The 24,209-nt window shown below is 43.1% G+C and overlaps 2 protein-coding genes across 2 annotated transcripts in view; one reads left to right on the top strand and one right to left on the bottom strand.

Annotated features, from left to right (window-relative positions):
- ZYG11A (zyg-11 family member A, cell cycle regulator) overlaps positions 1 to 7,598 on the top strand; it is a 65,197-nt gene extending 57,599 nt beyond the window's left edge. Inside the window, exons 11-14 of the mRNA XM_010847166.1 lie at positions 1,737 to 1,931; positions 3,691 to 3,752; positions 4,298 to 4,395; positions 7,435 to 7,598. Coding sequence (XP_010845468.1) covers positions 1,737 to 1,931; positions 3,691 to 3,752; positions 4,298 to 4,395; positions 7,435 to 7,598 — 519 coding nt within the window. The remainder of the gene's footprint in view (positions 1 to 1,736; positions 1,932 to 3,690; positions 3,753 to 4,297; positions 4,396 to 7,434) is intronic.
- Positions 7,599 to 9,875: 2,277 nt separating this feature from the next.
- LOC104993799 (enoyl-CoA hydratase domain-containing protein 2, mitochondrial) lies at positions 9,876 to 23,550 on the bottom strand. The gene is made up of 9 exons (XM_010847202.1): positions 23,522 to 23,550; positions 23,365 to 23,477; positions 20,404 to 20,490; positions 19,502 to 19,594; positions 17,822 to 17,878; positions 17,426 to 17,613; positions 12,807 to 12,857; positions 11,344 to 11,391; positions 9,876 to 10,536 (listed from the first exon to the last, which is right to left on the bottom strand). The coding sequence occupies exons 1-9, from the start codon at positions 23,548 to 23,550 to the stop codon at positions 10,459 to 10,461; spliced, it is 744 nt and encodes a 247-aa protein (XP_010845504.1). The 3' UTR covers positions 9,876 to 10,458.
- Positions 23,551 to 24,209: the final 659 nt, after the last annotated feature.

The raw sequence follows: 24,209 nt of genomic DNA, 5'->3' as shown, positions 1-24,209 counted from the left end.
CAAGTCCACTGCACAAATGCTTCTTCAGTTTCTGCTTATGTCAGATTTTCTAATGTCTCACTGGTCAAAAGCAGGTTATACAATCTTGGGTGTTTTCCAACAACCACTTCTCCAGTTCTCTGACACCAGCTAGATGTCCTACAGTTCGATTCAGCTAAATTCTGTCACTGACTGTCAGGCATTAGCATCAGATCCTGAAAAGCTCAGTTCCACAAGTCTGCCTCCACTTTAGTTGCCAACTGTTAAGTCCAGAGCTACTCCTGCTTCTGATTGACTTTAAGTTGAGGGATTCCACAACCCCTTCCTCAGGTTGGTAATTTGCTAGAATGGCTCACAGAACTTGGGAAGGCACTTTATTTGATATTTTTAAAATATATATTTATTTGACCGTGCTCGGTCTTATTTATGGCATGTGGGATCTTCATTGTGGCGTGCCAGATGTGTAGTTGTGGCCTTGCGGAATCTAGTTGTAGTATGCAGACTCTTAGTTGCAGCATGTAGGGTCTAATTCTCTGACCCGGGATCAAAATTGGGCCCCATGCATTGCGAGTGTGGAGTCTTAGCCACTGGACCACCAGGGAAGTCCCAAAGGAAAGATTTTTTTTGGGTCTGTGTCCCACATGGCATGGGGCAATCTTTATTTCCCAGCGAGGGATTGAATCACTGCTCTCTGCAGTGAAAGTGTAGAGTTCTAACCACTTTGTGTTCGTGCTAAGTCGCTTCAGTCATGTCTGACTCTTTTTGACCCTATGGACTAGCCTGCTAGACTCCTGTCCATGGAATTCTCCAGGGAAGAATACTGGAGTGGGTTGCTGTGCCCTCCTCCAGGGGATCTTACCAACCCAGGGATCGAACCCATGTCTCTTCTACAATGGCATGCAGGTTCTTTAGCACTGGTGCCCACCTGGGAAGCCCCCCTAGCCACTGTACTACCAGTTAAAGTCCCCTGCTATTTTTAATTTATTATAGATACAACTCAGGAAAAGTCAAATGAAAGAGATATGTTGTCTCCAGCAAGAAACTCTTATTCCTGCAGCCACAAGGAAATGAATCCTACCAACAGTCCGAGTGAGCTTGAAAGTAGTCTCCCCACCCCCACCTCACCCATTGGAGCCTCCCGATGTGAGCATGCAGCCCAGCCAGCACTTTGACTGCAGGCTCGTGAAACCCAGCTAAGCAGGCCCTCTCACAAACTGTGAGAGGAAAAATGTGTGTTGTTTTAAGCCACCAAGTTTGTGTTAAATTTGTTACACAGCATAGAAACTAATATAGTACATAAAATAATGAAACTACTACCTGCCTTTCATTGTTACTGTTAAAACTGACGTAACATACAGCAGGCCCCAGGAATGTTAAGTTTTTGAGTCAGACCTGGATTTGTAATCTACTCCAACCAGTTGTTAGCGATGTGAAGCTGACAAGTTAGTCTTTCTGAGTGTCAGACTTTGTAGGACTATCAAAGATTAAATGAGATGAGGCAGATAAAAAAAGATGTAAGATAAGGCAGATAAAAAAGACACTTCAGTCTAAGTGCAGTGCCTGGCACTTAGTAAGTGCTTCCTCAATGATTTGTTCTTACTAATCATCTTTATCATCAAGGGGATGGGTTTGTAGTAGATGTGAGGCTAAATCAGAGGGAGGAGCAGGGACTGAGTGTTCTTATATGTATCTGAGCTGAGCAGTAAGAGAGGGAGAGGAACCGATTCCTGATATTCTCTACTCCATCTGCCCCATAGAACAACGTGGTTGAAGTCAAAGAACTCTTTCCCAAGCTGATTACTGAAGATATGGTAAAGCATATCAGTAGCTTGCTCCATAGCAAGGACTTGGAAGTCAGCTATTTAGCTGCAGGCATCATAGCCCACCTGACATCTGACAAACAGCCCTGGATATCCTGTGACCTCCAGAGGACAGCGCTTCTCCAGGATCTGGTATAAGGACTGTTCCTCTTTACAAAATCCAGAGTCATCTCTTCTTGCAGAAAACTTATTTTTCTAGATCATAAGAGTTTTTGAAATATGTGTTAATTGTAGAAAATGGGAAAGATAGAGAAGAATATAAACAAAACATTATAAATCATCCACACCTTACCACCCAAAGCTAACCTCTATTAACATTTTCTGCATTCTTTCTGATACTTCCCTTTTATAAAATTAAGCATGCAGTTTATATAGGTTATTTCCCTTCTGTTTCCCACTTTCAGCTCTTTTTAAAGCTGTTTCTTTTGGTGTTTACCTTCTTATCTCTAACATATGTTGGTATGCCTGACTTTGTAGTTTTAGACATTGTCAGTTTATTTTCCACTTAGGAAAATGAAAATTCCCAGTGCACACCCTTTCTTATACTCCAACTATATGTCTCCTTTCAGTACATTTAAATGTATTCTGTCCACGTCAGCTTATTTCCCAAGCCTCTGTTTTTGTTCCATCTGTTAGATATATTTTGTATATCTGTTAGATCCCGGGAAGTTCCTTTACTGTCGTCCTGAAGATTCTCTTTGCTCTCTCATGTTGGATTCCCTGTTTCCTGGATTGCATACCTTTCTATTCTTTGGTATACTCCCGCATTCTGTTGGGTCATATCCTCTAGTAGCTTCTTAAGAGATGTAAGAAAAGAATTTGAAACCTTTTATATTTGAAAGACCTTTATTTTACATTCACCTTTAGTTGATCAGATGGCTGGATATAAAACTCAAGTACTGAAATACTTTCCTTTCACATTTCTAGGTCATTGCTCCATTGTTATTTCTTGGTATCACTGTTGAGAAGTCCTGTGCCATTTTTCTTTGGAAGTTTTAAGATCTTTATCTTTATTGTTTGGAAATCTCAGTGATGTGCCTTGATATGAGTTTATTTTCATCTGTTCCACTGGCTACTTACTGCTCTGGAATCTTGTTTTCCTTCAGTTCTAGGAGATTTCTTTCTATCCTTTTCATTCCTCCATCCCTTCTTCCTCTTTTACTTCCTTCCTTCCTTCCTTTCCTCTTTTTCTCCCTGCCTCCCTCCCTTGCTTAATTCCTATTCTCCTGATTGAAAATCATAAGGTTGGCTTCCAACAGTCTAAACACCCATAGAAGGATAGAGTTGAGGGCAGGGGCACCTCAGCATTTAGTATTTAGTATTTTTCACTTTAGCCCCCTGTTTTTAGCATGGTACTTCCAACCTCAATTGTTCATGGGGTTGCCCAGTCCAAACATTTTTGTAAGGGGTGGTAGAGGAGATCTGGTAGTCTTGATTCCTTGGTACTTTCAACCAGTCCTCCTATTTTAAGCCTACCTGTAATCTCACTTCCTGAAGTACTTTGTATGCCCAGTTTTTAGGTCTGTTAGGGGTTCTGTTCAAAATGGGTTTTTTTTTTTTTTTTAACCTTCCCCAGTGCTAGACCTATTAAATCATTTGCCATTTTTCTTCTGCTTTGTTTCATGTGTGTTTATCTTCTTTTAAACCAGTTGTACTGTTCCATTCATGCTCAGTCTTCCATCTTTAAACAGAAGTCCCTTTCTGGTGTATTGTTTTCCACATGACTTTCTTCATATTCTACATATATAATGGCTGTCTAATTAATGGTTGGTTGGTTAGGTATACCTAAATTTGAGTAATCCTCAATTTTGAAAATTTATATTGTTTCATATGTATATAATTATAAATGACATGAAACAATACTAGAATCTTGATTTCTCTTTTTGTGTAGTATGCAACCATCCAGAAATGGCCAAGTTCAAGTTGTAAGATGACAGCTTTGGTTACTTACAGGTAATTTCGTCATGGTGTAGTACTTCTCTTAAAGCTTGTCCTTAGTCTCCTCACTCTGTAGAGGCCATGGTATAATAAAATATTAGAATCAAATAGCCTTATATTCAAATCTGATTTCTTTGTGATACTTGTAAAATCACTTTAAGAAAATCTCTGAGACTTAGTTTTTGTCATCTGTAAAATGAAGCTGACAGTGTGCAATATTGAGGGTGGAATCAGTTTTTGAATGTATAGTGTCTAACACAGAATATAATTTCTTAAATGCTGCTGCTGCTGCTAAGTCGATTCAGTTGTGTCTGACTGTGCGACCCTATGGACTGTAGCCTACCAGGCTTCTCTGTCCATGGGATTCTCCAGGCAAGAACACTGGAGTGGGTTGCCATTTCCTTCTCCATCTTAAATGGTAGTTCCAATTACATGCTCAGCAATACATCTGTCTTAATGAAGAATTGACTCTGGGAGTGGCTGCGGGGATGTTGAAAATATTACTATATCCCTGATGTTAGCCTGAGTTCTGAAGAAATATCTTCTTTGTACTTATTTAGATCCTTCAAGGCATTTTTTCCACTCCTTGGCAACTTCTCTCAACCAGAGGTTCAGCTCTGGGCACTATGGGCCATGTATCATGTCTGCAGTAAAAACCGTATGTATTTAAAAATAATTGTTTTTTAGCTATTTTTTTGTATAAGGATTAAGTTCAAGATGGAATTTTGAAAAATTGTTCTCTTATGTCCTGATTTTAACCCTTTTTAAGAAGAAACTAAAAAGCTTTTGTATTAGTATAAAAAATGCTACAGAATTATAATTTATTTGGGGATGGATGGTAAGCAATATAGAAAGTGAAAGTGTGCTCCTGCTCCTATTCCCCACAGGCAAGCACTGTTCATTAACTATAACTATCCTTCCAGGTAATTTTCTGTATATATGCTATAGTTATTATATACTGTACGTGCATATGTTTTTAGACAAAATGGGCTCATTCTGTGCATGGTATCCTATAGCTTTCTCGTCACTGAATATTTTATCATAAGACTATCTTTCCTATAAGTAATACATAGATTTGCCTCTTTGTAGTGGTTTGTGGGAGACTGGGGGGCCAGATGTCAGGAGTTGTTTCTCAGGAAATTAAATGTTTTTCCACATTTGTTGCTTTAAATTCCTCTTGGGAATTCTTGGCTTTTTTTCTTTGCTAAGGATTATTACTAAAATTTTTGCTTGTATTATAAAAGAATCCTAGACTTTAATTCTGTATAAAAGAATTAGAGAATTTGTATTATAAAAAGGATTATAGACTAATTTTATGCTGAAAAATCTTAAAGGTATAACTTTTAGAATTAATGAAATGTTTAACTATCAAAAGCATAAACTATCTTAAAATAGCTTTAACAAGTATTGGGGCCTATGTACAAAAAACTCTAGGAAATAATTTATAGACTGAAATAATTATGGACATATTATACTCCTCAGTTCTTTTCTATTCACATATATAATACAGTTCAAGTGAATGAATACAGTAAATGATGAGGAATCTGAAGATTATTCTAAAGCTAAAGTGGCAGAATAATTAGGAAAGAACTGATAGAGAAAAATGGTTTTTAGGAGCTTGCCCTAACACTTCTCTTTATTTTTGGCTACACCCACAGCATGTGAGATCTTAATTCCCCCAGGAGATATTGAGCCTGGGCCCCTACAGTGGAATCTTGGAGTCCTAACCAGTGGACCACCAGGGGAAAAAAAACACACAAACACTGTATATATTTAGGAAAGATACATATGTCTGATGATTAAGAGAACAGACCCCAGAACCAGACTATTTGAACTTTACTCCCTGTTTTTCCATTTACTAACTGTGGGAGCTTGAGCAAGTTACTTAGCCTTTCTGTGCCCCAGTTTCCTCATCTGTAAAATAGGGATCCAAGTACCTGTTTTATAGGACTGTTATGAGAATTAAGTGAGTTAACATTTGCAAAGCATTTAAACATTGCTTGGCTTATAGTATTAGCATTTGCACATAGCATAGTATTAGTACAAGCATAGTATACTTTGTGAGTATAATCTGCAGAGCTGAGTCAAAATGTTATGAATGTTTATAATTTTGTTGGGTATTGCTAAACTGTCTTCCAGAGAATTGATTACCAGTTTGCATTCCCATCAGCAATATATGAGAGCTTGCAGTTTCCTTTTATTCTTGCAAAACTTTTAGTTGAATTTTTTATCTTTGCCTGTCTAAGGTGAAAGTGATTCTAACTTGACATTTTAAGTAAGGTTAACTGTCTTTTCTTATATTTGGATTGTCTGTTGGTTTCCTTTGCTTATGGTTGTTTACTGTTTTTTTTTTTTTATCTTTTTAATTTGAAGGAACTCTTGCAAATATTTTTTTCCAGTTTATTGTCTTGATTTTATTCATTGTTTTTGCTAGTCATTGTTTTGTTCTATGGTGTCTGGATTTCAGATCATGGTTATACCTTACAAAATCGATGAACATTTTCAGAAATTTTCTTTTAAAGTATTACCCTCCAGCTATTCTCTCTGTTCCTTTCTTATAACATTTATCAGAAATATCTTATATCTTCTCTCAATCAGTCCTACATATCTTGTTACCATTAAAAAAAAAAGTATCCATGTCTTTGTTTCTTTTTAGTGCATTCTTGGTTGTCTTAGTTGTGTGTTTTTTCTCTTTAAGATTTTTATTCATGTGGATGGACCATTTTAAACTCTTTATTGAATTTGTTACAAAACTGCTTCTGTGTTTTTTTTTTAATGGTTTGTTTTTTTGGCCATGAGGCGTGTTAGCTCCCCAGCCAGGGATTGAATCCATGTCCCCTGCATTGGAAGGCAAAGTCTTAACCACTAGTCTACCAGGGAAGTCCTTAAATATGTTTTGGATCATGGTTTCTGTGTTTAATTGACTGTTTCACTGATTAAGAGAATCTTTTTCAGACTGAGTTGTGGACATATCCCTTTAGTACAGTTTTGTATTTGCTTCTGTCAAGTGTTCTGGAGGTTTTCCTGGGATTGGTCTAATCCTTATATTAATTTCTCAGCTCAAGGATTCCAAGAACATTTAGGCTAACCCTGTACCAACTTGGGTTGAGATCCCAACTTGGGACTCAGGAAAGACTTCTCCCCAGAACCCAGGCCAAGATAGACATGTTTCATTGTCTTATCCCTTGTCTCATCTGGCCTTTTGAGGGGCCAAATTTATGCATTATTTTTGCTTCTGACTTCCTAAAGTTAAAATTGAAATTCCTAGATTACTGAAACTGACAGTCCCTTTCTACTCCAGAAAAGTTACAGGTGAGGTTACATGAGCTTTAAGTGCTTTTTTTTTGCTCTTTGTGTCTGACTCCTTGACAGTTCCTTTACTTTGTACACTCAACCATGAATTTAAAATTTTTCAATTATATTTTATCCAGCCTCTGGTATTTTTAGGTTGTCTAGCTCAGCATACTGCCTGAACATGAAATTTTTATTATTTTCGTAATAGAAGAAGTTCTTATCCTTTTAGCTAGAGATATTTGAAGCATAGAGTTGTCTGGAAATAAACTTAATAAAATAATCATCCGTTATCAAATTGCATAAGCCGAGCATTATTGGCATCTTTAAAATGATGAATGTGGTAACTGGGAATATTTAAAACACCAACTTGAACATCAGGTTTCTTTGCTTGATTTTCTTTCAGCCAGCAAATACTGCAAAATGTTAGTTGAAGAAGAAGGATTGCAACTTGTGTGTGACATCCGGGAGCACAGTGAGGCAGACCCCCAAGCACAGCAGATCGCAGCCTCCATTGTAGATGACTTCAAAATGTACTTTATAAATTACCAGAGGCCCTCTCTCTGTTGAAGGCCCTTCTTAACCTCAGGGCCTCAGAGGTGCTACGTCTTCAGTATCAGGCCTTCTGCTGTATCAGCAATCAAGTGTTGGATTGAAACAAGTTGTCGGAGTTTGTGAGCTGACCGCCTTGTTGGCTTTGGGGGATGATTTTCTGTAAGTTATAAGAAGTTTGGATTTGTGTGATAGCCATAATCTCAAATCAAGTTGGAATCATTCTCGGAATACCTTTTCAGTAGTTTTGAAAAATCAAGCCCTAGACTCTGTGGGAAGACCTGTAAGCTTTTGTTCAAACAGCTATGCCAGTTAATTTTCTTTAGCCCTGACCAGTTTCTGAGTATTGTCAGAGGAAAGAAAAAAAGAAATACCTATGGGGGACCTCTGTATTTATGTTAAATTTCACGGTTGAAAGAATCTCCTGAGTTGTTATTCCTGGCTATGTGAGGCCTTTGGAAAAGAAATGCATGAAAAAGTTCTAGGAAACATGTGTGTTTAAATGTATTGTTTGGAAGGCAGAACCTCTATTGGAGGGAAGGGAAAAATTTTTTTTAATACATACCAAATTACCTTCCACTTGTTGGGTGGAGGAAAGAGAAATACATTTTTATGATTTTTGGATAGTCTACCTTTGACCTTTTTTCCTCCAACTTTACACCTTAGACTGAATGAGCATAATAACATTGTGGGTAATTGGTGCTGGTGGGGCCTGGTCACAGGACTGAGAAGTGTTTAGATGAAAGATTATATAGCGAGTATAAATCTCAATCCCTCAGATTTTTAATTTGAGTGCGACTGTGACCAAAACAGAGGAAGGACTGTGCCAAAGATTTAAAGAGGTGCTCTTACCTAACTTGGATGAGAAAAATAATGAGCTTTTCTGAGAACCAATCTCAACCTCAGTGTAAGCTATGAAAGGCTTTTGTTTGTGTCCTCTGCAAATGTGCTTTATGGAATGAAGTCCTTCCTCACATTATTGACAGTCAATGAAACATGTTATGCCAGTCATCTAAATTTTTCGAAGAAACAATTTTTTTAAATTGGTAGCTTATTTTAGTATTAGATTTTTATACTGTAAGCTGGCCAGATTCTTAACCGGAATGCCCCATATCGTCTTTTGAAATCAAATGAGGTTTATTCTTATTCTAAATTATTTTCTCAAACTATTGCTCACTGGTGTCCCACTGGATAAGGGGAATTTGTGACCTGCTTCCTTCAACGGCCCTGAAACTCCACAGATTTTCTCATTCACTCTTGTGCATGATTCTAAAAGTATGTCTTAGTTTCCTGACCTGGGTTCCATATGTCAGAACATGCTGTTACCAGATACAAGCGTGGGCTGATGTGAGGAGGATGAGTGGGAAATAGTACCTGTTGAGGTCCAGTTCAGCATTGGGCACCTCTGTACATTTTCTCTGATTTTCAACAGTCCTCTGGGATAGTTTTAGTCTTCCCTGGTGGCTCAGATGGTAAAGGCATCTGTCTACAATGCGGGAGACCTGGGTTCGAGCCCTGGGTTGGGAAGATCCCCTGGAGAAGGAAATGGCAATCCACTCCAGTACTATTGCCTGGAAAATCCCATGGACAGAGGAGTCTGGTAGGCTATGGTCTATAGGGTTGCAAAGAGTCAGATATGACTGGGTGACTTCACTTTACTTCAACAGATAAGAAGAAGGAAGTACAACAAGATGGTTACTTCCTAGATAGACAAATTTTGCTTGTGTGGTTGGTGCTGATTCCTAAGACTTGGGTTCTTGTCTTACTTTTCCTTCCAGGAAATGAGTACAGCTTTGAGGCACATTTGTTTTTAAAAGCAAGTCAACAGTGTTACTGGTCTGTGTCCATGCCCATGCCCATGGTTCAGTAACTCCTGAGCCTGCCCAGGCACAGGCTTAGGAAGCTCAGATCAGTTAAAGAATGACCACATGACTGTCTCTTGCCCTGCCTTGGTATAGGAGGAGGGCTGCTGAGGCTAGTGTGCACATGTGTATATCAGCCCCCCTTTATCTCAAAGTGCCATCATCTTGCTTTTTTGCTCGTGCTATTCCCCTCAGTTTTCCTCTTCTTTGCCTCCATTGCCTGTTTGATCCTTCAGCCTTCAACTGCAGTATTACCTGTCCATTTCTTAATCTTCCATGTTGTCCACCTCAGTTAATCGTTCCCTTCTCAGGGCTCCTAAAAGTTAATTAAATGCACCAGCAAAGATTTGTCTGCCACCCTACAGTTTACAAAAGGTTTTCACAGCAGTGATTTCATCTGGTTCTTAAAAGAAAACAGTACATTAATCATAACTCATGTTTATGGAACATCAGGTATTTTATTATTTTTTAATCCTCAAGACAGGTTCATTATAGTTGAGGAGGCTGAGGCAAACAGTGAGTAACTGGCAGAGAGCTGAGTCTATTCAACCACAACCAAGGTCTCCTTATTATCTCTATTGTACTGAGGGAGAAACAGGGCCATTGTGGGGTGGTTCTTACAGCATCTTGCATCTCTGGTGAGCACCTAATAACTGAGACGCAGTGATCAGACTTGGGTGCCAGTGCTATAAGGGCCCAGAGGGGTCTGTTTTATCCTTAGTTTATTGTTCTATTAGGGAGAGACAGGTATGCTCCAAAGCCAACCTCACCCCAGTGATGAGCTCGCCTGGGTGAGGAGTAATGAAGGGAGCAGTAGGTGGCATAGTCAGCACCCTAGTACCAGGCACCATGCCTGTTATTTCCTATCCATCATTGTCCTTGTGAGGAATCTGGAACCCAGAGAGGTGAAATGATGAGGGCAGAGGTGAAATGATGAGGGCAGAGGTGCTGCACATCTTCCTTCTGGATCCTGCCCTGTAAGCTGTGCATCTCCCTTGCTTCAGGTTAAATGGAGGTCACTCGCCAACAAATCTGGGGAGGCGCTTCTCCCTGAAAGCAGCCATGCCTTCCAGCCGATCCCGGGTTGGGATGTTCTGAAACAACATACAGAGTATCAGTTTGCAGGGACAGGTGCAGAAACCAGTAAAGACTTGCTGAAGGTTGTTCAGCCCCTGGCGAGGCCAGAATCCAGTCTTTCACTGTCTTTGGACTCTGGTGTTGGGTCATGCAAACGTGTGGGCCTTGGTGGCTCCTTGATCTCCTCACACCAGCCTGATTTTGTGCGCAGTGTACGTGCCTCTGAGAGCTCACAGTCTCATTCAGCAGTCTGAAATGAGGCTACTCGGTAGAAAACAAAGACTAGGCTTTGTGGTAAGAGCTCTGGCTCTGAATCCTGGTATGCAGTTGGTTTACATTGGGTTCTATAAGTTCCCAAACCCCCGTTTAGGAGGATTTTGTTACTTGTTAGCCTGGAGATTCATGTTTTTGACTCACTAAGGAGTAAGGGGCTAAATGGGTCAGCCATAGTTTATTGTCCCACCATCGAGCATACACAACCTATGGGCAATAATCAAGGCCTTGGCATCCTCCAGCCTGGCCTCTAGGCTGGTACAGTTTGCCCTGTACCAGTAGCCACTGATACAGAGAACTCAGAAGCTGCTCTTCTTCTGTCGGGTTCCTCTGTGATTCTCTGGACAGCAGATTAGGGCAGGGTGCAGTGCCATTAGATGGCTGAGGAAACAGCCCCAGAGAGTGCTCTGTGGCTCCCCTGGGATCAGTGCAGGCTGACTGTGTGGGTTGGGAGGAACCTGTTCAATTGGTCATGTACTAATAGTACCCAAGAGCCCCACCCTGGCCTGGCCTCTGCTTACAAGCATGCAGGACTGGCAGCAGACACGTACCTGGGCGTAGCATATCCCTTCAATGGCCATCCCTGATGCGATGTCCACCTGCAGGAAAGAAGGGGTGCCTGGATCAGCCTTGCCCACCTCCATGTGCCCTGGGCGCCAGCTCGCCCTGCTCTACACCACTTCCTGCTGGTCCCTGGATTCTTCCAGCAAAGAATTATCCAGGCTCACTGTATGCCAGACTATATGAAGAGAGATGGTGTGATAAGGAATCCCCTACTGGAGAGGGAACACCATTCATTACAGAGGTGAGGCAGTGCTAGGATGAGTGGGGGCTGTGAGAACAACAGGGGGGATTACAAACAGCCTTAGAGATGAGGAGGGAGTGTGTGAGCTGTGCTTGCGCAGGCATTGTCCCCTCCTTCCCCACCTGGCTGCCTCACCATGTCTCCTGTCACCCCCATTAATGAACTCTGCTGGCTTTCCATTGCCCTCAGAACCAAGGCCTGCATGACTTGGCCCCTGGCAACTTCCCAGTCTCTACTGTCCACTGCTTGTTATTACTCACTTAAAGGCACTATTATAAGAGAAGTACTGTTCATAGCAGCAGTTATTTTCCCTACTACGCAGCTGAGAAATCTGAGGCATAGAAAGGTGGAGTGATTTGTGTAAAGACACAACGGTGTGTGGGAAAACAGGTCTTAGAACCCAGATGGTCCAGCACCAGGGCCCATGCCCCTAACCTCACTGCTGTGCTGACTCACTCGTCCCTTCCTCTTGTTCAGTTGAGTTGCTTATTTATGCACCTCTGTTTTTTCTCTCACACTTTCCAATTTTTCTGGAATTCTTATCCAGCCTAAACCCCAGTTCTAGAAAACATTCTCCAACACAGCACTGTCCAGCCCTGTACCCAGTAGCCCCATGGAAGGTGCAGCTCTACCCTCTCTGGGCTGTCTACTTGGTACTTGACTTTTTATTAGTGACTTATGTCAGTCCCTCTCCTACCTTGGGGGCAGAGACCATATTTGATTCATTCTGGTGTCCCAGTTCAGGTCTAGGTTTAGTGTGTAATGAATGAATAAGTTGATGTGTAGGATGAGTTAGCTGCAGCCAAGTCAGCGTGCCTGAGCCCCGTCTGTGAGGCCGCATTGCTGACCATCAGCATAATCCTGAGAACATGGACTGATAGCCATGCAAACCTGGGTTCTTGTAACTCATTTGCTCTGTGACCCCGGGTAAGTCATTTACCCTTTCTGGACTTCAGCTACCTTCTCTAACCAAGGGAGAGAAATGAGGATAAAATATAATTTGGAGTATTTTTACTTGGCCAAACTTCATTTTGTAGATGGGTAAAACTACAAAACAAAGAGAGAGGTTCAGGCTCCAAGTCTATTAGAAGAGTCTGATTGCTGAGTTCTTTCCAGCTGTGTTGTCCATCTGTGTGCCCTGAAAGCACTGCCTCCCAGCCACCCCACTGACCTTAGCAGATGCTAAGTTCCGACCCAGAACCCTCTCACCTCTATTCCTCGGTCAATGGCTACTTTGCTCAGCCGCACAGCAATGGGGGCCTAGGGAAAAGCAAACGCTTGGTTGAGGGGATCAGTTGGTGCTCACAGGCACACAAGCTCCATGATAGGGGATGAGGTCTGGGTAGAAATCCAGCTATTCTAGTGACAGTGTTTACTTTTGTTAGTGTTATACCTACTAATTAGCTGATGTTCCTTTTCAATAATGAAGGAAGCCTAACCGATCCCTAACCCTCCTAGTCCTGACCATCTGGAATTCTCGTCAGTTAATACATGCCTCCAGCATGTACAACATACTCCACTGTACACATGCTTTCCCACCCACAGACTTGTCTAACGGTCACAGGCTGCTCCCCAGCCCTTCAGGAGGGGTTTAATTGAGGCTCAGGGTGGGGAAGCAGTTGGCCACGTTTATCCAGTCAGTGGCGAAGCTTGGATCCGATTCCCAGTCACCTTTTCCACTCCTGTCCCTTCCTCTACCCGTCTCATCTCAACAAATGCAAGCCTCCACTGAAAGCACGTTTTACCCCCAGTAGGGTGAAAAAGGTCAGTAGTAGGAACTTGGACTTTGGAATCTGACAGGCCGGGGTTGAAATCCTGAGGGCCATTTTGTAGGGCCACTTGGAAGCAAGAGCACTGAAGTGACCATCTTTGCCTCATTGGTCTTGCTTCTAATTATTTTGTGCCACTGCGGATCTGGCTCTCCATCCCCCACCACACTTCCAGGCAAGGAGTGCGTTTGCCTCCTATTTTGTTCATATTGTATTATTTGAAGGTTTTGTAAGACTTTATCAGGAAAGAACAATTTAAAAAGTCTGTTAGCATGGAAACCATAAATGAAAAAACTAGCTACATAAAGATGAACTTCAGACAGGGAAAAATACCACAGATTCAAGCAAAAATCAAGATCTGGGAGAATATATTTGTGATATTGTGACAGAAGCATTTCCTTTACAAAAAGCTTATATATATATATATATATATATATATATACTTTTTAGCATTCACACAGTATGGAAAGCTAGTTCACAAAAAGGAAAAAAAGACATAAGGTGTGCTCAGCTTTACTTTTAAAGAAAACGTAGATCAGAACAGTTAGGTGCTCCTTTTCACTTCACACTTGGGAACTGTAAAGGTTGATAATGCCCATTATCGTTGAGAAGTATTTGCACACACAGTTGAATGGAGAGTAAACTGGAACAATCCTTCAGGAGGACAATTTGCCAAGAACTGGCAGATTAGATAGATGCCCATGCTCTTTCATGTTGTAACTCCATGTAGGCATCTACCCTATAGATTCATTTCCAAGAGTACACTAAGATGTACAAAGTTAATCACTCCAGCTATTTTTCAGGAGCATAAAGATGTCAGTAATGTGAATGTTCCTCACTAGAGTACTGGTTAAATGATGGCACATCCATACCATTAATGAAAAAATGTGCAGTTTAAATGAATGAGGTTGATAAGTATGTGCTGAAATGAGCAACTCTCCAACATATAAGGTGAGAAAAGGAAGCTGCATCGTGCTGTGTATATTATTCAGTTTGTGTAGAAGGTGTTGGTGTGATGTGTCTTTGGGGAGAAAGGTCATGAGAATGAAGAACTTCACTTTTTGTTTTATACTTTTCCATACTGATTGAATTCTTTTCTGTGCATAGTTTGTTTTTAAACGTCAGTTAGAACTGGACTAGCCTTTAAAGGTGTGTTCCTTGTCCCCTAAATTGTCCTAAAGGAATTTAGAATTAGATATGTGAGTATATGTGTAAATTTTACATGTACAATGAATATTTCTGGAAGAGTATGCGAACTGTTAACAGTGGTCATCGCTGGGGAGAGTGACTGGGGAACTGAGGACTGTTTAGGTGACCCAAAACACTTGTCTTTTTGCCAGTGACTGAAGGGTTTTAGGATGTGGGACTTTTCACTTTGAACCTGGAACAGCCCCAGGATAACAGGATCACCCTACTTTTGAGTTTTACTCTGTGTCCTTCTTATTCTTCTATCCTTTTTGATTTGTTTATCACGAATATAACTACTGATTTCTCATTGGAGAAAATTAAAAACTATATAGCATGTTGTCCCTGTGTTGAAAACACACATATTTATGTTTCTGAGTGTGTGTGTACATATATGTGGTTGACCCTTGAACAACCCAGAGCTTGGGCGAACCAACTGTCCATGCAGTAAAAAATCTGCACAGAACTTAGAGAGTTCTACATCCACAAATTCAACCAACCTTGGATCGTGTAGTGCTGTAGTATGTATTTAGTGGGGAAAAAAAATCCATGTATAAGTGAACCTTCACAGTTCCAATTTGTGTTGTTCAGTGGAACACTCTGTGAAGCTCAGTTAGAAATACGATGGATCATTATGTGTTATTTGGAAATGAGAACAGTGAGTCACAGTTGCCACAGGATGTTCCATTACTTTGATGTTGAAATGGAAAATGTATTCAAATCCATATTCAAAGGGTAAAGTATATGTACTGTTTAAAGGGAAAATCTGAGTGTTAATTTCTGGACCTTGTGTTTATTGATAGGCTCTTTGAGGCTGTAATCTCTGGAGCAATTTCACTGCTGGTTTTGGTAATTTGTCCACTAGAGGGCAGCTGTCTACAACAGCATCTCTTGCACTCAGGAATCTTTTCATATTTGGCACTCAGTAACTCACCTGGAAGTTAAACAGGTTGCATCAGAATGCCCCAGGATTTGCATTAGTGATTCTAATACTAGTTTTTGGTAGGCTGTTGTTTTGGTATGGAAAGCTACTTTTAAATACTGGAATACTAGTAATTAGTAAAATACCATTATTTCAATATATTGAAAAGTCATGAGACCAAGCTCAAAGACCCAGTTATTTATTTTATGCAAAAAGACAAACCCTAGAGTCTACAAATAGACCCCTCAGTCTGTGTAAGTGTAATCAGTTACTACCCCGAGTCACTCAGAGTTTTTGTTATCAGTTCAGACTTTCTGACCGAGTATAAGAGAAACACGACAGCATTAAAATGAACAGCTTCAGACTCTCCATTTATGTGTGATGAAACTATAAACAAGAAATGAAGACAAAACAAATGCTTTTAAACCAAACTTACCATGTTTTTTATAGTCCTTGCCCTCAAGTAACTAAGCAAGTAAGTAAGTAAAGATCTCAAAGTTATAAGAAGAGGCAGGATAGGATTATTTGAGGGAGATTTTTTTTTCCCCCTAAGTAAGATAACTCTTTTTTACTTTTCATGATTAATACAAATATTGTGTTAATAATATTAAAATTATAGATTATGGTTAACAATATTATATTACTTTTGTAACATGTCTTTAATTTTTTGTATTTGAAATCCATTAAAGATTTAGTTTGTTCTTTAAAAATTGTGTACATGGTCTGCACTCTTTAAAATGCTAGTTATCATCTGTATTTCTGTATTATGCAGAATGGATGCCAAAATAGTATCTGTCTTTGTGGTGGTGCAGTCACTTTCTTTGACTTTGATGAGCAGTCACTTAACCTTGTTGGGTCTGTTATAGCACAGACGCGACAGGCATAATCATCTCACCTGGATTGTTCTAACATTGGGACACTATTAAAGTACCCAGGATTGCTTGTGTCTGAAGGATGAGGGTGCACCATATGGGCTCAGTGAGTATTACAACTTAACAGAACCTGGCTCCATTTCAGCTGCTTGCCTATCTTTGTGGAAACTTGGGACGTCCCTCTGGCTCTCTTAGAGAAGTGAGAAGCCAGTGGAGCCTCTCAGGTACTTGGAGATTACATGTAGGCAGGGCCTAACCCACTCCCTGGGTATCTACACCTTTGGGGAGACTATGCTAATAGGCTATTTGAGGATTAAAAAGTATGGGTCTTAACACACGTCCTACATCATGTATTTCAAGTGCTTTTCCACCATGTAGTATGGTCGAAAGATGGGCTGGTAGTTCTTTATCTGCTTTAAAGAATCTTGCATTTTCAATTTTGGGACACATTCATGCTTTACTGTCCAGTACAATAGCCAACAGCCAGATGTGTCTGTTAGCATTAAAATATGGGAAGTGTAATTGAGAAAGTAAAATTTTAATTTAAGTAATGTGGCTAGTGGGGCTTCCCAGGTAGCTCAAGGGTAAAAAACTGCTTGGCAAGCAGGAGCCTCGGGTTCAGTCCCTGGGTTGGGAAGATCCCCTGAAGAAGGAAATGGTAGCCCATTCTAGTATATTTGCCTGTAAAATACCATGGACAAGAGGAGTCTGCTGGGCTACAGTCGGTGGAGTCGCACAGAGTCGGACATAGCAACAAAACATGGCTAGTGACTGCCTTAGTGGGTGGCACAGATAGAGATCATTTGCATCATCTCAGAAGTTCTGTTTTACAGGCTGTTCAGAGGATTTTCAAGCTTAATTGATCCCAGCGCCTCGGAACTCAATTTTCATCTTAACTTAAAATCTGATTTAGTATTATTTACTAGATGGCTGAAAGGAAGCAAAATCGCCAAAGATGGTTAATTTTATAAATCTGGGAAAATGGATCTTGTGTGGTTGCATGAGACACCCTTGCCCCCTGGCTTCCGCACCTGTGATCCCCAATGGCACAGGCCCGCCTGTGCTGAGCGGCAGTCGTACCTGGGGTAGGATCTCCTGGGCCAGTGCTCGTGCCCGGTCGTAGGCAGCATTGCCCTCCTCGTTCTGGGCCACAGCGTGGTTCACCAGCCCCAGAGCCTGGGCCTGCGCCCCACTCAGTCGTCGGCCTGTGAAGATGAGCTCCTTCGCCAGGGCCACCCCCAGGCATCGAGGCAGCCTCTGAGTCCCTCCTGCCAGGATGGAGTAGGGATGGTGAATCCTCATGGAATGTGGGGGCCCAGAGGAGGCCCTGGCTGGGAGTCAGCCAAGACCTCTCAGAGGACAAGATTGGGTTAGGCTGGCGGGGAAGAGCCCAGAACATAGGGCAAAAGAGGAAAGTAGGGAATTATGCTGGATAGAATAAACAGGTAGAGGATGGATGGTGTGTGTTGAGATTACCTGCTCCTGGGAGGAGCCCTCGGGTGGTCTCGATCAGTCCCATGACAGCCGAGGAAGCTGCTTAGACAAAACAGAGTGAAGCCCCCACCCTGCCTTCCAGCTCCAATCCCAGAGGATAAGAGACACTCTGTGGGCTCTGCTCACCCTTCCAGCCAATTACTTCCCTCATGGTGCGGCTACAGCCAGGCTCCTCCAGTTACTACCTTTGGAAGAGCCCTAACCTGGAAGTCAGAAGGCCCAGCACTCATCCCACCTCCACAACTCACTGAGCTACTCTCTTAGCCTTTCTGAGCTATGTGGATGGGGGAAAAAAAAATGATAACGTCTCTTTTACCTGCTTTATAGAGTTGCTAAGGATTAAGTGAGGTCATGGTGCTTAGAACAAGAAGGGTTCCTGGATGATACCCAGTACCTATTTGTAAGTTAATGGATTCTTAGTCTCATGTTAACTCTGGTCTGGCCTAGAGTGTCAGTGACTCCTGCTTCTACCAGTTTTCCCTCCGAGCTTTTTGTCAGCCTGAAATTTTCCTGTATTCTGATCCACATCCTTTTTTCTGAGTTGCACTTCCTGTGAGAAGCCTTCCTTGATTGAGTGTCCCACCCCACAGGCTTCTCCTGAATTCCCTGAACACGGTCCCTCCAAACCATGCGGTATGGGAGGGAGGGGTCTACATTCACCCTCCTATCCATCAAACCCTGCAAGTTAGCTCCCCTAAACAGGCAGGTAGAACCAGAGTTGGTGCTATGACCTGACCTGGTATTTTGATGGCTTCTCTTTGCTATGTATCATGTGGATATAAAGTCCCTCTATGCCTGGGGCTACATGTTAAAAAAAAGTTATTGGTGGCAGGAGAAGTAGTAGCACCATGATGACACTCAGATCTTCTCTAAAGTAAGTAAGTAAGTAAGTGTTAGTCGCTCAGTTGTGTTTGACTCTTTACCACCCTATGAACTTTAGCCCTCCAGGCTTCTCCAAGCAAGAATACTGGAGTGGATTGCCATTTCCTTCTCCAGAGGATCTTCCTGACCCAGGGATCAAACTCGTCTCCTGCATTGCAAGCAGATTCTTTACTGTTTGAGCTACAGGGAAGTGTCATATCTTCTCTGATCGGCTCTAAAAAGGGCACACCTAACCACCAAGTCCGCAAGGTTAAAAAGCAATTATCTTCATCCTCCCTGCCCTCCACACTTCAAAGTTCAATTTCTCTGAGCTACTAATGCAAACCTCTGTGGACTCTGATAGAGCTACTGTAGGGCACTGTTCCTGCCCAGTCATGCTTGTGATTAACTGGGCATAGACTGCCCTCATGGCTCACCTTTGTTCACAATATGATCGATACAGCTGGCTTGGACAGAACTGGAAGACTGAATAGATACCTTTGTCCCCAACCTTCACTCTCTGTGTTCTTTCTAGCTGTGTCAGCGGTTGCCCTGGGGTTGGTACAAACAGTCCTGAGCTGAGGGCAGCTGACTCTGAGAAGGGACGAGTCCTGTAGCAGTCAGGGGCTGGGCGGTGGGTGGGGAACCACTGCTTCCTGAATTCCTTGGCTCCCACTTTGCCTTTAGTTCTGGGGTTTGTTGGAAAGCTGAGAGCAGTGGCTGACTGCAGAATCCCCAGAATTAGCTTGTTTCATTCGCTCTTCCCTCCCACCCTTCCACACCTCTCCCTGTACCCAGTACCTGCCACTCGGAGGTCACAGGCCAGGGCAAGTTCCAGGCCTCCACCCAAGGCAAACCCATCCATAGCTGCAATGGTGGGTGCAGGGAACGCTGCTGTGGAGACAAAGGAGGGCTCAGCCTGTGAGGCCCTGGTAGGACCAGGACAGTGTCTCAGGGTAGGAGATGGTCTAGCTGGTTGTGATAGAAGGCTTCATTGGTCCCAAGTTTGGGGACCTTACCTGGTACCTCAGCCAGGTTATCTTAGCAGTCAGTTTTCCCACTGGGGCAAGTTGTGGGATCTGCTGGGGAATAGGAGTGGGGAGATGGATGGGCAGGGTGATGCCTGGTCAGGCCCACCCTCCTGTGGGCCTCCCCAGGACCCGCCTTTTTACTCTCCCTTCTCATTCTGTGTGCTGAGAACAGAATTGAATCTGACATGGGGAAGGCCAACGGGCAAACAGGTGATGATGACCCAGGGTGATCGGTGATCTGAGAAAGGAAGCTTGGATGATGGGCCAGGGATGGCTTCCTGGAGGAGGTGGCACTGGTTGTCTTAAAGAATGCATAAACAGTTCAGATGGCCTAGGAGGGATATTCCAGAAAAAGAACAAGCATTTATCAAAGCCTGCAAGCATGCTTGCTGAAAGTTGACTCTGGAATGGCCAGGCTTGTACCCTCAGGGCACAGGGGCTGGGGGTCAGAACTAGCAGGGCACTAATGCTGGGGAGCCAGTGCCCTTTGGACCCTCGTGGCACCCTCCTCCTTGTAGAATTCCTTGTCCCTGCCCCCTCTCCCTGGGAGGATCATCTCTCCACAGAGCTCACAACAGAAACCATTCTGTCTTTAGGGTATGGTAGATTGGGTGAGGCTGGGATCAGCAGGATTCCTGAATGCGCCCCTCCTCCCCACTCCAGAACCCTCACCAATCTCAGTCATCAGGCCTCGAAGCCGCTGGACAAAGAGCCCCACTTCTGCCTCACTCATCTGCTCCCGCTCCTTCAGGTCTGCACCTGCAGATGCAAGGGTGACAGCCCTTGGGAAATGACCTGGCACTGAATCCCAGGCTGTCAAAGGATCCAGCAATGGAAACCTGAAGAGAAGCGGCCAAAGAGGAAAGAGAAACACCAGGAAAACTTGTCAGGGAAACCAGGGAGGGAGGAGGGTGGTCAAAAAAAGACACAACAACAACAAAAAGATAAATTGGATTTCATCACAATTAAAAACTAATGCATCAGAAGAGATTATGAAGAGAGCAAAGACAACCCATGAATGGAAGGAAATAACTTGCAAATCATACATCTGGTAAGGAACTGATATCTATGATATATAAAGATTTCCTACAACTAAAAACAAATAAAAAGGACTTCCCTGGTGGTCCAGTGGTTTAAGACTCCATGCTTCCCCTGCAGGGGGCACGGTTTGATCCCTGTTTGGGGAACTAAGATCATGCAAGTTGTGCAGAGTGGCCAAAAACAAACAAAGGACTTGAGTAGACATTTCTCCAAGGAAAATATGCCAGTGAGATTTCCCGGCTAATCCAGTGGCTAAGATTGGGCTTCTAATGCAGGTGGCCCAAGTTCCATCCCTAGTTGGGGAACTAGAGCTCTCATGCCGGAACTGAAAGGTGGCATGTCACAGAAGACTGAAGATCCTGCGTCCCTCAACGAAGACCCAGTGCAGCCAAATATTTAAAAAAGAAGATAAGGCAGTAAGCACTGGAGAGTGTGTTCAGCATCATTGGGGAAATGCAAGTAAAAACCACAATAGGATAGTGCTTTGTACCCATTCAGACGGTGATTATAAGTAACAAAAAAGTGTTGACATTGGTGTGGAGAACTCTGATGTACCGCTGGTAGGAATCTCAAATGATACAGCTGCCGTGAAAAATATTTTGGTGCTTCCTCCAAAAGTTCAAAGTAGGATTACTCTGTGGTCCAGCCACTTTACTCCTAAGTATATACCCCAAAGAATTGAAAACAAGGACTCAAAACAGATAGGTGCACACCAATGTTCGTAGCAGTATTAATCACAACAGCCAAAATGTGGGAACCACCCAAGTCCATCAACAGATGGATTAAAAAAATGTGGAATATATATGTGAAAAAGAATATTATTCTCTTTTAAAAAAGATAGAAATTCTGCAATATGCTACAATGTGGATGAACATGAAGTACATGATGCTAAGTGAAATAAGCTAGCCATGAAAGGACAAATGGATGATTCTACTTAAATACTTAGAGTAAGCAAATTCGTAAAGATAGAGAGTAGAATGGAGGTTACTGGGTGTTAGGGAAATGGGGAGGAATTGCTTCAGTATATAGTTTATTGAGATGATGAAAGTTTTCTGGAAATGGATAGTGGTGATTGTTGAATAACCTTGTGAATGCACTTAATGCCAGTGAATTTTACACTTAAAAGTGATTAAAATGTAAATTTTGTGATTAAATGTAAATTTTGTGTAATGTACATATTTTTGACAACTCATAAAACACATTAAATAGTAATAAAATAAAAATTTATTATTTTTTCCTGTTTTATTGAGAAATAATTGGCATACAGCAGGTATAATTATTTTTTAAAAGGAGGGCTTGGTTGAGGAGTGAGTGCAGGGACAGTGGCATGGGGGGGGCAGGGTCCTTGGTGAGAGTAGTGACAGTGGAGGTTCACTGAAGGCCAGACAGCCGGAGCCTGAGTCATGAATAGGGGGTGAACGTACTCTCTGCAAGTCCTAGATTATGGGAAAGTCAGTTGGGAGAGCCCTTGAGAGTCTGATTAGTCCTAGCCCCTCAGTGACAGATGGGGAAACTGAGGCGCAGAGAGAGACAGGGACTAGCCCAGGATTCCAGAGCAAATCAGGGGCAGATTCAGACCTCCTGCACGCCCCCTGCTTTCCTGTCCTTCGCTGGAGGGGTGAGGAGTGGGGCTAACAGTCATGAAGTGACCGTGATGGAAGACGTCAGATCATGGGGGGAGCCAAAGGAAGAGGCCGGAGTAGGAGGAGGGCCTCGATCAGGGCAGACTGGTCCGCATACTTCTCTTGCCACCTCCCGCCCCAGGCTGCTCACGGGGATCCTGACAGTTGAGGCCTGGGGACTGAGCCACATGCCCTTGAAACTGCCTAAGAATCACTCGCTTCCCACCCTCGCCCTCCGCAGCCTCTTCCCGTCTCCCCGGTGTCCCCTCCAGAGCCACCGCAGAGTCAGTTCTTAGCTCAACTCTCATTCGCTTGCTTCTTGTAGTGGGCCTGGGATGCAGCATTTCTCGTCTCAGAAAGGAAGTGCGTGGTGCTTGCCCTGTTGTGAGGACCAAATGGTGCAGAGATATGGAAGAGTTCGTTGACAGGGACTGAAATCTTGTAGTGGGCAAAGGGGCAGTAAGTCAGTCCTATCTTGGCCACGGACCTGGTGAGTGTCGTTGGACTCCGTTTTCTCATTTCCTCAATGCAGTGTCAGAACAGAAAGAACAGGGATTTGGGGGTCAGAAAGGTCAAGTTCTAACCGAATTCTCACTAGCTGTGTTGCTCTAAGCAAGGAATTTCACCTCTGAGTGCATATCTTTAAATGGGAATGAGTCCTGTGCTGTGTGCTAAGTTGCTTCAGTCATGTCTGACTCTTGGCACCCTCATGGACTGTAGCCCGCCAGGCTCCTCTGTCCATGGGGATTCTCCAGGCAAGAATACCGGAGTGGGTTGCCATTTCCTTCCACAGGGAATCTTCCCGTCCCAGGGATCAAACCAGTGTCTCCTGTATCCCCAAGTGGGTTCTTTACCACTAGGGCAACCTGGGAAGCCCGAGTCCTGTGCTAAAACAACCTAACTGTTCCCTAAATGCAGGCTGGTGGGAGCCCTGCTGAGCCCCGGGTTGGGGGCAAGGAAGGAAACCCACCTGCGCAGAACACACCCTTCACTCCACTCCTGAAGATCAGGACACGCACTTGACGGTCCTCCCGAAGCTTGGCCAGAGCTTCCAGCAGCTGCAGAGGAGACCAGATCAGATACCTCCCAGCTCAGCCCCTCCCACCCTGGTGCCCGCCCTTACTCACCTGACTGACGAAGACATTCCCCAGGGCATTGCGGGCACTGGGTCTGTTCATCAGAATCTCAGCAATTCCTGCAGGGGACAGGGCAGCGTTGGGTGAGCCAGCTGCCCTGCTCACTCCTGGGCTGGGGCCTGGGATCTGGGCAGCCTCTACCCTTGATGAGCAGTGTGACCTGGGGCAAGTCACACACACTCAGGCCTCAGTTTTTCCACCCATAAAATGGGGAGAATAACCCTTGCCCTTTCTGCCTCACAGAAGTGGAAGGGCTTGAGAACCTCAGAGCACCATGGGGAGAGGGACGAGAATGACTGCCCCAGTGATTCCTGCCTGCTTCTGCCATTGCGAGACACACACACACACACCTACACACCCCTTCTTCAATTTCATGTATCTCTCTCCATGTGATTCTTTTCTCTACAGCCAGACTTCTTCCTCTCGAGCTGAATGAGTTATGATAACACTACCATGCAGAAATCTTGTGTGCCCTGACTCAGTCACTGCTCCCACCTCCCCCCAAAAGTAACAACTCTCCTGACTTTTTTTCTCCTGACTTTTTATGGTGATCACTTCCTTGCATTTCTTTACAATTTTATCACACAGATGGTCATCTCCAGACCATATAGTTTAGACTTGCTAATTAATTAACAAAAGAAAACTCTTAAAAGCTTGTTAAAATCCTTAGGTTCTGCTT

The sequence above is a fragment of the Bison bison genome, unplaced genomic scaffold (genome assembly GCF_000754665.1).
Source record: "Bison bison bison isolate TAMUID 2011002044 unplaced genomic scaffold, Bison_UMD1.0 scf7180017864244, whole genome shotgun sequence".
In the NCBI taxonomy this organism is placed as follows: Eukaryota; Metazoa; Chordata; class Mammalia; order Artiodactyla; family Bovidae; genus Bison; species Bison bison.
Note: the sequence above shows the minus strand (reverse complement) of the source record. Positions and strands in the feature narration are given on the sequence as shown.

Coding starts and splice junctions, on each gene's coding strand:
- LOC104993799 (XM_010847202.1), bottom strand. CDS start 23,550: ATGCCCTGGGGAATGTCTTCGTCAGTCAG. Junction 20,491..23,364: donor GAAGGGTGTGTTCTGCGCAG/GTGGGTTTCCTT, acceptor TTGCATCTGCAG/GTGCAGACCTGAAGGAGCGG. Junction 19,595..20,403: donor AGGCCTGATGACTGAGATTG/GTGAGGGTTCTG, acceptor TTGTCTCCACAG/CAGCGTTCCCTGCACCCACC.